The sequence below is a fragment of the Ochotona princeps genome, chromosome 1 (genome assembly GCF_030435755.1).
Source record: "Ochotona princeps isolate mOchPri1 chromosome 1, mOchPri1.hap1, whole genome shotgun sequence".
NCBI classification, from domain to species: Eukaryota; Metazoa; Chordata; class Mammalia; order Lagomorpha; family Ochotonidae; genus Ochotona; species Ochotona princeps.
In genome coordinates, this window is record NC_080832.1 from 127,375,795 (window position 1) to 127,388,418 (window position 12,624).

At 43.8% G+C, this 12,624-nt stretch overlaps 1 protein-coding gene across 1 annotated transcript in view; it reads right to left on the reverse strand.

The window, feature by feature from the left end:
• Positions 1-12,624, reverse strand: part of CAP2 (cyclase associated actin cytoskeleton regulatory protein 2) — a 154,942-nt gene that overhangs the window by 95,906 nt on the left and 46,412 nt on the right. Inside the window, exon 4 of the mRNA XM_004593130.3 lies at positions 6,642-6,719. Coding sequence (XP_004593187.2) covers positions 6,642-6,719 — 78 coding nt within the window. The remainder of the gene's footprint in view (positions 1-6,641; positions 6,720-12,624) is intronic.

The window sequence follows — 12,624 nt, forward strand, 5'->3', positions numbered from 1 at the left end:
CATTTAGTAAGGAATAGTCGATAAAACAAAAGATATTACCCTTCTTTGTTAACCTTTACCCTTCCCAGATAATCTCCCAAATCCCCAGGGTGTGATAACTACCTCACTTCCTCTGGGCAGTCATTCATTATCTAATTCATGTCTTACACAAAGAAAGATGAGCTAATGTGCCTTATCAGATTAAAAAAAAAAAAACTCAAAAAACAAAAAACAAAGGTCACCCTAAGTGACAGGCCAACAGGACAGGATCCTAGCAAATCCTCTCTGCCTCCACAGTGCTGGGCTTCTAAATGCCTACAAATCTACCAACCACAGCCTGAGCTCACAAGCTCTCCGGAGGCTTTAGGCTGCTAAAGCAAACAGTCTGGACAGAAGAATGACAGAATTACCCTCCATTCTGATTACCCCTTTCTCTGCATCCTGATAAACTCATGATTAGCTTTCCTGGTGGGATTCAGCCCTGACTGGCTAGCTTCAGGCTGTCAACTTAAGCAAACGCTGATGATATCACACACACACACACACACACCCCCCACCTCTCCTTCCTTCCCCGGTGACTTATTCTCCCCGTCCTAATCAGAATCTATTTCCAGCTCAGACAGCAGCCTTCACAGGCTAGTCAGGGTGTCATGACCCAAGTAATTTTGCTGCCACAGACAAGCTCACATGACAAAGGAAAGGAGACTTTTGGCCTCAATTCTCTACTCCTATTGAGAAAAAGTACTTAGAAAGCTGCTGGCTACAAAACAGCAATCCTGTAGGTATCAACAGCTGCTCAGTATTTAACCTGCTGGACATAGGATGCCTTTGGGCAGATAGTCAAGCCGGGTTCCCATCCCAAATCCAGAAATTAAAAGCACATATTGCTTTGGGTGCTTTGTGTCAGTGGGGCAGAGTCAGCCTAGTTAGCATCATCCAAGTGCAAAGTATCTGTGCAAAATCATCAAGTCAATTTGGAGAAGGCTGGAAAATCAGCCGTTGGTTAGATTCTAGAGTTCTACCTACTTTAATCCTCAATGCAGACTATTAGGAAACATCACTACAACTGAACACATAATTCAGCACAACACCAAGGAAGAAAACATGCTTCAACTTCTAATTCTGCTGTGGCTTTTCTCCTATGTTCAAGATACATTAAGGAATTACATATTGAAAAAATCCATGAAAAACACCTGATCCATATACCTAATGGGCAATAGTTACTCAACAGCTATTTTCTTGCTTTTGCAATAAGGTTAAAAAAAAAAAAGTCCACGATGTCATAGCATTATTTCAAAACAGGCATTTCGTTTTACCTTAGGGCCAGAGTGACTTCATTGCACTATGTTATTCAACACGCGGCCCCTGATAGCAGAACTTAGCACCGCTCAGGGACAAATCTTTCAGGAAGATTCAGCAGCCCCGAATGAACAAGCTGTGACATTTTCTGGGCACGGACTTCAGTAACACTTGGGAATTTGGCTTTGTTCATTCGTTTGCCTTTTTTGTTACAGTTTCCAGACCTGCCACTAGCACCAAGTAATTTACCCAAGGCATGCTCTGAGATCAAAGTCACTCCTTTGTTTGACAAGTTAAAATATTGGATAATAATTTGGCACTTTATAGTTATATTAAAACATTGCATAGGGAAAAACGATGAGGTCATCATAACAAAACTGAGGTACTGTGTGCACATAGCTCTCTATTTAAATATAATGCAGTAAAAACATTCACCTGTCACATTTTAGAATTTTTATGTGTTTATTCATTTGCAAGGTAGACAAACAGGCACACACACATACACAGACATCTAGTTCTTCCATCTACTGGCTCACTCCCCGGATACCTGTGACTGCCAGGGCTAGGTGGAGCTGAAGTTGGGATGCGGGAACTCAGTCTGAGTCCTCCACAAGGGTGGAAGGCATCCAAGGTCTTGAGCTATCACTTGCTGCCTTCCAGGGTGTGCATTAACAGGAAACAGGAACAGACAGCAGAAGGCAGAGAGGGAACTTGAACCTGGCACTCTGATTTGGATGCAGGCTTCCCAAGAGTGATCTAACTGCCCACCTCCATCTGTTAGATCTGAAAGGTTTTTTCTTTCTTTCTTTTTTTTTTTTTAGTCTTTCTTTGAAAGGCTACAGAAATGGGGACTAACCTAGAGAAAGCCATGAGTTTTTGCAAAGATGATTTATTTCCACCGAAAGTCAACACAAATGACCCATTCTTGTGGATTGGCAGATGCTTGCCAAACTCATGAATTCGTCTGTCTAAGGTATTCAGCTATCCCTTCCCGTTTTCTCTCTCACCAAGGAATACAACCCCCCACTTACCAGGTGCTTTCCCTTTATCTACCCTCACTCTATTTGAAAGGTAGAGCGACAGACACACAAACAAGGACAAAGTATGTGTAGGAGGACACATATCTTCCATCACTGGTTCAATCCCTACGTGCTCATAACAGCTGAGGTTGGGTCAGGCCAAAGCAGAAGCCCAGAACCATGGGTGGCAGGGATCCAATGCCATCAGCCATCACCTGCTGTCCCCTAAGAGTGCGCAGTGGCAGGAAGGATTTGGGTATCACAAACATTACCTCGACTCCTTCACCAAACACCCTCCCTGCCTAGTCTTTTTGACAGACTAAAATCTGCATGGCAACCAATGACCATAAATTATCTTCCCCGAAGCTGGAAAACTTAGGGTTAATTTTTCCTCTGCATAGTAGTGCGTGTGCATTCCATGCTCTCTCTCTCTCTCTCTCTCACACACACACACACACAAACACACACACACACCATTTCATTGTCCGATATCAGCAGTACAAGAAATATTGGAGAAATACGGCAGGTGTGTGGCGAGGAGGGACAAAATCAGTCATTCTTAGGGCACAACAGCTGTGCTTTGCCACTGTCCAGGTGCTTCCACCTGCTTCTACACACTGACAAGGGGCCCAGGTGTGCAGAAGCACACCTTAGACCTCCCAAGATCCTCCCTAGTGCCAGTCTCCCTCAGAGACGGCACCCATCCAGGACATTTGTGGCCCTGGACTATTTCCAGCTGGACCAGAGTTTTCAAGTCACCCATGGAGAGATCAATAAAGATTGTATTTCTCATCTCTCCCACGTGACATGAGTTGTCTCAAGGCCACAAAACACTTGTTCATTTCACCTGCCTATTCACAGAAACACTTCTTGACCATCATTTTTTTGATGAAAAAAAAAAAAAACCTATAAATGACTGTGCAGTGGGCCTCCTCTATAGAATGTTTGTAAAAACGACTTTGGATGGAGAATAAAGGAACAGCTCGGGTCCAGATCCCCTGGCCAGGTCACTAATGCACTGCCGTGGGTCATTTTTCATGTTTGCAAGCTAGCAATGACAGACCTTTCCCCCGTATGCCTGCCGTAAAGGAAAATAAATAGTTGAGCATGCCAGAGTGAGGGCATCTGGGAAATTATTGATCTGAGAATCCTGCTATAAGCTGATAAATGACCCCTAAAATTCTTAGTCAATAATATTATTAAAGGTCTTCTTTCTCTCAAGTATTAATTATACAAATTACAATGACAGACGAGGAAAATATGAAATATTCTGCAAATGTGCTACCATATGTTCCAGTTCTTGGATATTTTAATATATCTGCCAATGAGAGAGATGTGTCTGGATTTCAAGGGGTGCCATCGATTCAGTGGGCCATGACACGCCTTAATGAAAGAAAAAGGAAAATAACAATGCAACATAATGAAATAGAAAGAAAACATCTGAAGGCAGCACACGTGATAAGCACTGTTGTTCTGTGAAACTGAGTGTTGAAAGTGTGTGTGTTTTCCTTACAGGTTATGGTTTAAAAATTTGAAAGTCCCTGGATTACAGAGTGCAAGAGATCTGTTCTTTGGTGCCAAAGTGAGAAAGATAATTTTGGACATGGATGCCATCACTGTCAACCAGGGTTGCAGATGATCCCCTTCCCAGCTCTGCCCAGGGCAGATAAAGAGATGTGAGCAGAGCCACTGGGGCACATGGCAGTCTGGGGCCCGTGGCCCTGTTTGATTTCCATGTCTGCAAAACAAGTTCCCACAAGCTAGTGGCTTCAGAAAATATCCATTCATCATGTCACAGCTTTCGTGGATCAGAAATCTGGATCAAAGTGCAGCTAGGTCCTGTGTCTGCGGTCTCACAAGGCTGAAATAGGCTGCAGCTGACCGCTGCAGTGGTTAATCTCATGAGCAGGATCCCAGACACCCCAGGAAGGGCTGCTTGCCTTAGAAGATCTTCTGGGGCTAATGTTTGAATTAGTAGTTAAGATGTTTCCAGTTCACAGTGCCTGATCCTGATTCCAGTTTCTTGCCAACGTGTACCCTAAGAAGCAACAGGTGATGACTTTAGTAGTTCGGTGCTTGCCTCTCACCTGGGAGACCACGACCGAGGTCCTGGCTCATGACTTTGGCTTGACTCAAACCTAGTCTCATCCAAAGAAGGCATTTGGGGTTGACAACCAGTGCCTAGAGATATTGCTGTTAACCTCCTCTCAGCTCTCATCCAGTCTATATTTTTAGCTTATTCTGTTTTGTTTTATAGTTGAGAGGGATGCATGCCCATGTGGATCACCCATTAGGGTGGGGAGGGTGGAGGGATGGGGGAAAATGGATAAGACAATTGCTTCGATTTTCCTTTTTGTTTCCTGTATCTGGGAAAGTGGGGAGAGAAGAGAAGAGGATAGCTCCCCAGCAGCCCAACCACATAAGTACTGGAAATAGGAGATGGCCACCAGATGTAATCCTAGGGTCCTTGATCTGAAGGATGCTCTGAGGGTACATCTTCAGTGGTTTTGATAGTTTTGAGATGCTGTTGATTTCATTGCTCCGAGGTTGAGGAAATCCTTCCAAGGTCTACTTGCCTGGGTCCTCAGCTCAGCTGCTGTAGTTTTATGACTTTATTTTGGAACTCAAAGTGAGCAGTCACAGTCAAGCTACTGTATCATGCTGAACGTTCTGTTCATCCTTCTCTTTTGTATACTTATTACCGAACTTTAGTTATAGACTGTATCTTGAAAAGAGCAAAGTTTTATTGTTTTCTTATCTAATAATATATGCTGGCAATAGATCTACTTTGCAACTAACCTTTTCACTCATTGTGTAATCAATAAGGTCAAATGTTGTGATTAGGAACCCCTGATAGAGAAAGCATGGTTATTTATGTTCCACAGAGATGGTCAGGTGAGAGTGGGGCTGGAAATGGAGACAAGGAAAGTCAGAGTGGTCCAGGAAATGAGACGAATCCCTAGCTATCACTTTGTTCTTAACACCTGCTCTTATCATCTTTTTTATACAAAAATTTATTCTGGGGACAAATGGAAATGTTACAGTAGGTTAGAAGTCACTAACATGATAAAATAAATTGAGGATCCCTAATTCAAAACATGAAACTCAAAATACTCCAGAATCAGAAACCTTTGACATCCAACACAGTGCTACAAGTAGAAAACTTCCACCATGAAATTTTCCTCCAAGCCCCAAATGTTTAAAAATATACTATGAAATTACTTTCAAGTTAGGTGTCTAAGGTATACAGGAAATACAACTGAATTTCATGTTTTGACTTTGGTCACATAGTCAAGAAATCTCATTACGCATATGCAAACATTCCCAAATCTGAAAAAAATCCAAAATCTGAAACACTTTTGGTCACCACAATTCAGAAATAGGACACTCCATGCGTATTGGTAACACTGCTACCGTCAGCATCAAAGCCCCTAACATGTCTAGATATCTTTAATTTTAAAAGTTGGTTCATGTTTAGGAAGTCAGAAAAAGGAGAAATGGAACATGTTAAGGATGAGGAGAAGAAAAAACTCGACGGGAAACAGAATGCAAAAAAAGCTGATTTTAGTGTAAAGCAATCTGAAATCCAGGCGAAGTTTTGTCATACTCCACATTTTCTGTTGAATATTTTGGAAACTCTTTTGTATGCAATGATTTTAATATTTTCTGCACCAGTAACACTTATCTTTTCATTCTGCTTTCTGCAAGTGTTTTGGAGCTTCCTGGTACTTAGAGATTCTTGAAGATTCTCTCCAGTGCTGAGCTTATTCAATGCAGAATCTCAGACCTATGCCAGGCCCATGGATCAGAATCTGCTAGAAGCTCTTTAGGGGGCCACAAACAGAAAACATGTGAGTAGCACTGAGTTGGCTGACAGACTGACTTAGTTGCTCCAGAGCTCATCAAACCATACACAGAATGTCTAGGTGATTCAGAGGTGAACAGTCTTGTCTAACAGGGCAACACAGAACCGGAAATAAAACATAGCGCTAAATGCTTCCTGGCTTACAAAACTAATAGAAAGAACAGGATACAGAAGATAAATAGATTGACTGCTTAAACTGGCGATGACCAGTGTGACAGCATAATTTGACCATAACAACAGGCTGATTAATACAGTGCTTATTTTTTGCAATTGTTCTAATTTTTTTTGATTTGTATATGAAGACAATGAGTAGAGAAGAAATGTTCACTATCGTGATGCCAACTGGAGAATTCACCCAGGTCCAAGTCTCATTTGAGGGATGTCTCTCACATTTAAAACGTTCTATTGGTCACTTGTTTTCCATCTGAGAGAGCGGCGCCCATCCCTAGGCATCCCGGATCCTGAAGATCCGCTCTTACCTCTTGCGGTTGTTGATACTGAGAGGCGAGGACGAGGAAAGCCCGCTGGGCCTGGAAAGCGCTGTGTACCATTTCTGCCTGGGAACAAAGAACAAGATGACAGCTTCAGTGTTCAAGTTCTTCCCCCCAAAAGTCACCAAGGGACTCGGTAATTCCTCCCGCTAGGGATATGCTCGTGATAAAAGAAAACATACATCCACACAAAGCCAACAAAGGCTCATAGCAGCCAACACGTGCAAGCAGCCGAGTGCCACTCCCCGATGGATGCGTAAACAGACTGCGATGGAGCCACACAGCAAACCATGACTCAGCATCAAAAAGACACGATGGACTGACCCGTGCTGCCACACAGATGAAGCTTGAAAACATTATGCTGAGGGAAGGAAGCCTGCCACAAAAGGGCGCATTCATATGATCCCATTTGTAGGAAATACCCACAATAAGCACATCTACACAGACAGAAAGATTAGTGGTAGCTACGGGGCAGGAGGGAGGAAGGGGGGTGGGTGGTGGTGAGGAGGGTGACCGCTAATGGGTGTGCGGTTTCTTTTGATGAGGATGAAAATGTTCTGGAATTAGTGATGACGACATCACAGCACGGTGGCTACACGAAAGACCACTGAGTTGCCAACTTTTAAAATGTTACGCATGTGAACGCTATCTTAATAAAACTGCTAAAAAATAGGTGGGCCCCAAAGTGCCGTTACTTTCAAAGGATGATTCTCTCTTGCGCTTGCTGTTCATCTCCAGCCAGAGTTCTCTACGATGACTCAGTGAGACAGATCAGGCAGAGGCTTTTGTAAAAATGCTGCTTGGGTCCTCCATGGGACTCAAGACTTTCCTCAAAATGATCTGTGAGCATGGTGTGCTCTCAAACACATAGTCTCCCATCTTTGCCTTCGACTCATTCCTAACTGCTTATCGTTTTAAGCTAACAACACCACAGAAATGTACCAAAGAAGCAAATAAACTGAAATATACACATATTCCAGAATTAACAATTGTTTGCACCGTTGTTCCTAGTTTTTAAGAAAATTCGGGCCCGGCGGCGTGGCCTAGTGGCTAAAGTCCTCACCCTGAATGTTCCGGGATCCCATATGGGTGCCAGTTGTGATCCCGGCGGCTCCACTTCCCATCCACCTCCCTGCTTGTGGCCTGGGAAAGCAGTCGAGGACGGCCCAAAGCATTGGGACCCTGCACCCGCGTGGGAGACCTGGAAGAGGTTCCTGGTTCCCGGCTCCGGATAGGCACAGCTCCAGCTGTTGCGCTCACTTGGGGAGTGAATCATCAGACGGAAAATCTTCCTTTTTATCTCTCCTCCTCTCTGTATATCTGACTTTGTAATAAAATAAATAAATCTTTAAAAAATTTTCTCACACCAAAGATGATGACTATCAACATTAGATGATATCATTGCAATCACTGCTTTAAAATATGTGCAAGGGGCCTGGTCTGATGGCTCAGTGGCTAAATCCCCACCTTGCAAGTGCTCCGGGATCCCATATGGGTGCCAGTTCGTGTTCCAGCTGTTCCACTTCCCATCCAGCTCCCTGCTTGTGGCCTGGAAAAGCAGTAGAGGATGGTCCAAGGCCTTGGGACTCTGCACCCGCGTGGGAGACCTGGAAGAAGCTCCTGGTTCCTGGCTTCAGATCAGCTCAGCTCTGGGCATTGTGGGCACTTGTGGAGTGAACCAGCTGATGAAAGATCTTTCTCTTGTCTCTCCTTCTCTCTGTAAGTCTGCCTTTCCAACTAAAATAAATAAATCTTTAAAAAAATAATACCTGCAGATTAAAAAAAAAAGACTTACAGAATGGGGCTATACCTAGGTGCTAGTTTTTAAAATAAAAAAACACATTTTAATTAGATTGAATAGCAGGGATGAAAAAGAACTGTTAATAGGTAAAGAAAATTCTCTGTATTAGTAGCAGTTATTATGTTTTCAATGACCTTTCTAAGATAAAAATATATAAAATATCAACAAGCCGTAATTATGTACTTGCATTGTATGAAAATAAAAATTTTCTTAAAGGCAGACCTACTGACAGAAGGAGAGACTGAGAGAAATTTTACATCGACTCACTCCCCTAAATGGCCGCAATGGTGGGAACTGAGCTGATCTGAAGATAGGAACCAGGAGCTTCTTCTGTGTCTCTCATGTGGCGGTAGGATTCCAAGGCTTTGGACCATGTTGACTGTCCTCACAGGTCAGAAGCAGGGGTCTGACTGGGAAGTAGAGCAGCCAGGACATGAATTGATGCCTGTATACAATGCTGCTACTCAAGGCAGAGGATTAGCATATCGTGCCATGGTGTCAGCCCCCCCAAGTTATAATTTTAAGGCAGTATTTGTTGATTTCCTGCTGGGAAAGATGCAAACAGAAGTACTCTTACATTTTTCTGTCTCTGATGCTTGATTTTCCATCTATTTTGGTTATCATTTTCTTTAACTAATAACATTCATATTCGGTCTACAATATTAGTTTAGTAATACTTCATGTAAGCCACCCTTGTGGTTTAAATAGCTTCTGAATTTCCCCACTGTTTCAATATATTTTCAAAGATTTATTTTATTTATTTGAGAGAGACGTCATTTACTGGTTATTTCCCCAAGGCTACAACACTCAGAGTTGGGCCAGGCTGAAGCCAGGAGCCAGAATTCTATCTGGGTCTCCCACGTGAGTGGCAGGGGTCCAAGTACTCAGGCCATCTTCCGTTGTTTTTCCAGCCATATTATCAGGGAGATTATGCAAAGCAGAGCATCTGGGAATGCGGCCAGCATGCATACCCAACCAGCAGGCTACAGCTTATCCTGCTCTGCTACAGCGTCGGTCCGTCAGTACATTGTTGATTGGCTGAACCCTCTGTGTCAAGCATTCTCTTCAACAAGATCTTTATTGTCCCAGGTTTGCGCATGTCCTCCTGTTGTCTATTGACCCATTCTTGGGTCCCTGTCCTCTGTTTCCAGAGAGGACACAGCTGTGCAGATACCTGGACTGAGCATGACATCTCCTCACAGGAAATCGACTTCTCCTGGCTTGACATCTCAAGAATTATTTCTTTGTCCTCAGGGGCTGACAGCTTCATTGAGCTATGTTTTGGTTTTGACCATTCTATATCCTAGTCCCTGAACTACATCCCAGCCTTTTTTCCTTTCTGGGAAATTGTCTTATTACATCTTCCAATATATCTTCTGTTCCATGTATAAGCTTATTTAGAGACTCCAATTACTATCCTCCTATTGTATAATATCAGAATGCCTTTGTATCTTTTAGCTTATCTCTGTCTAATTTCATTGTGATCTGTATTCACTACCCATTTTAGGAACACTTCCATACCCCTCCCAACCCTCCCCCCCATTGTTAGCAGATTTTTCTACTGGCCTCCTATGCAGTGTTCCTAAATTGTCTCTTATTTCCATATTACTGTTTTTGGTCCTTGACTTGTTAGAATTTCTGTTTCTTTTTCTTTCCATTCATGTGTTACATCTTCTTGTCTTTAAACTCTTTTAAACATGCTTTTATACTCTTCAGTTTGGAGAATGCAAGTTACCCCCCCCTATTAAACTATTGTGAAGAATTTGCTTTTTCTTTTGTTTAAGTTCCATCTTCCTCAGGGGTGAGCAGTGTTTTTCTACTTTGCATGCTGGTTCCTATGATCTGTGGCTGTCACGACTTGTCAGCTCTGCCTAGATACTTTAATTCTGAGAAAACGTAGTCAATCCTTGCGTTTTCTAGCAGTCCTATTGGAAATCAGCATCTTTTCTTTCCTGAGCAGAAGTTTGGGGTCTAAACAGCCTGAGACAGAACCCAGTGTGGATCGGCCATGTTGGTAGTGGGGCCCGAGCACTGGAGCCTCCATCGGTTGCCTCCCGTTGTGCACATCAGCAGGAAGCTGGATCGGAAGAGGAGGCATTGCCATTTGAATCAGGCACTCCCCTAAGTGATGCAGGTATCCCAGGAGGCATCCTACCTGACACACCAAAAGTCTGACACTACTACGTGTCTATGTCTCTCTTCTCTTGGTGCCGGTTTTCTGATCCAGCGACTATATTGCTCAAAACGCTCCAACTATGAATATTCCTTGGACAACAGAGGGATTCCGAATTTCATTGTATGAAATTCGTTATGAACTTGAGAATGTGAAGCTAGCTCTGAGCAGCCTGTCTCACCATGTATCAAAACACACATTTACATAGATTTAGAAGGACTCATATATGGAACATATTATACATTATATTCATACACAATTACCACGTTTTACAGAAAATGACAAAATACAACTTTCCACAAAGTAGCTAAAAATAAAGTGCAGTTCCCCAAGCAACCACTGTGCAGAGGCATCAGCTGCCTTGGTCCAGGACAAGCACTGCAGGATCCAAGGAGTCATGGTTGCTGTGGGAACCGTGACTTCTGCAGTTAAAACTGCAGCTTGGCGAGGTGGCATGAGCAACATTTTGTAACTATCCCAGGATGAACACTTTGGTGTTTAACTTTCCTTAGTAACAACATTTAGCCTGTCACTAACAGCGATTTTTTAGCAGGCCTGATTTCATTAATTAGTGTCTTCCTCCAAATGGGTCTTTTACTCAACAATAGGGTCGAGGTTGATGTGGCAAAGGCTGAACGCCTAGAAGTCTGTGCCCTTTTCATGCGGTTTCTGTAGACACAGCCTTTCTAAGGATCGGCCTGCACCTCTCTCTTTTCAGCTTTATGGAAATCTGGGCCTAATTGGTAAACTCCAACCTGCATTCACTTTCAGCGCATCAATCCACATATTGAAGGATGGTTATTCCAAATTGAGATATTCTGATCCACTTACTCTCCCTTCTGGAAGGTTCCATGAGTCCCCTCCACCAAACAGCATGCGGCTTAGGAGCAATTTTACTGAACTTGCTGAGTCTGATAACTGGAAAGGGAGAATCTGGTTCACTCAGGCAGTTACAGACATTGTGAAAGAAAAGCCCAACGCAGGGCTTTTCAGGAATGATAGCTCATCGATGGTTTTTGCTGAGTGTGTCCATCACATATGTGCAGGACCAGTGGGAATTTTGCTGGCGGGGACGGGTGGGGCATAAGGCACGTGCATCGGTTGGCCTGTGGACACGTGTGTGCAAAGAGGAAGAGGAGCATTCTGCTAGAAGTCCAGCCATGTACTGCGTTTGAACTTCATTGGCCAGCACATTGCCAATGGGGCTTCAAGGACACACAGGTGGCTGAGACATTGACTGTTCTGTGTCCAAGGGTGACGAGTGGAAGAATGTGAGGAACCAGTTTAAAACCTTGGAGAGCCACCCAGCAGACTCCAAGTAAATGTGACTTATTTTCCTCCGGTCCTCTTGGGAGAGAGCGCTAGCTCCCTGGGGAAGCTCAGTGGATGCTAGTGTACTCATCAAAGCTATGCACTGTTTAGCTAGGAAAACCACTGGCAGCAAAGTCCTGGGTGGATGGCAAACTGAACAGTTGCAGCCAGAGGAAAGAGCATGGGCAAGATTCAGATGATGGGGGAAAAAATTAGCTTGGGGGGCTTGTGCTAAAAAGACTTCTGGAACTGCACTGACCCTCTTTTTTAAAAAAATATTTATTTATTTTTATTGCACAGCCAGATATACAGAGAGGAGGAAAGACAGAGAGGAAGATCTTCCATCTGATGATTCACTACCCAAGTGACCGCAACGGGCCGGTGCTGCGCTGATCCGAAGCCAAGAGCCAAGAACTTCCTCCAGGTCTCCCATGTGGGTGCTGCATCCCAAGGCTTTGGGTCATCCTTGAGTGCTTTCCCAGGCCACAGGCAGGGAGCTGGATGGGAAACGGAGCCGCCGGGATTAGAACCGGTGCCCATATGGGATCCCAATGCATGCCTTCAAAGCGAGGACTTTAGCCACTAGGCCACTGTGCCGGACCCTGTACCAACCTTCTTGCTGAGAATTGGGTGGCAAAGGAAAGGGGCCCCTTCCTTCTCTGACAAGGACAGGAGACTGACATGTG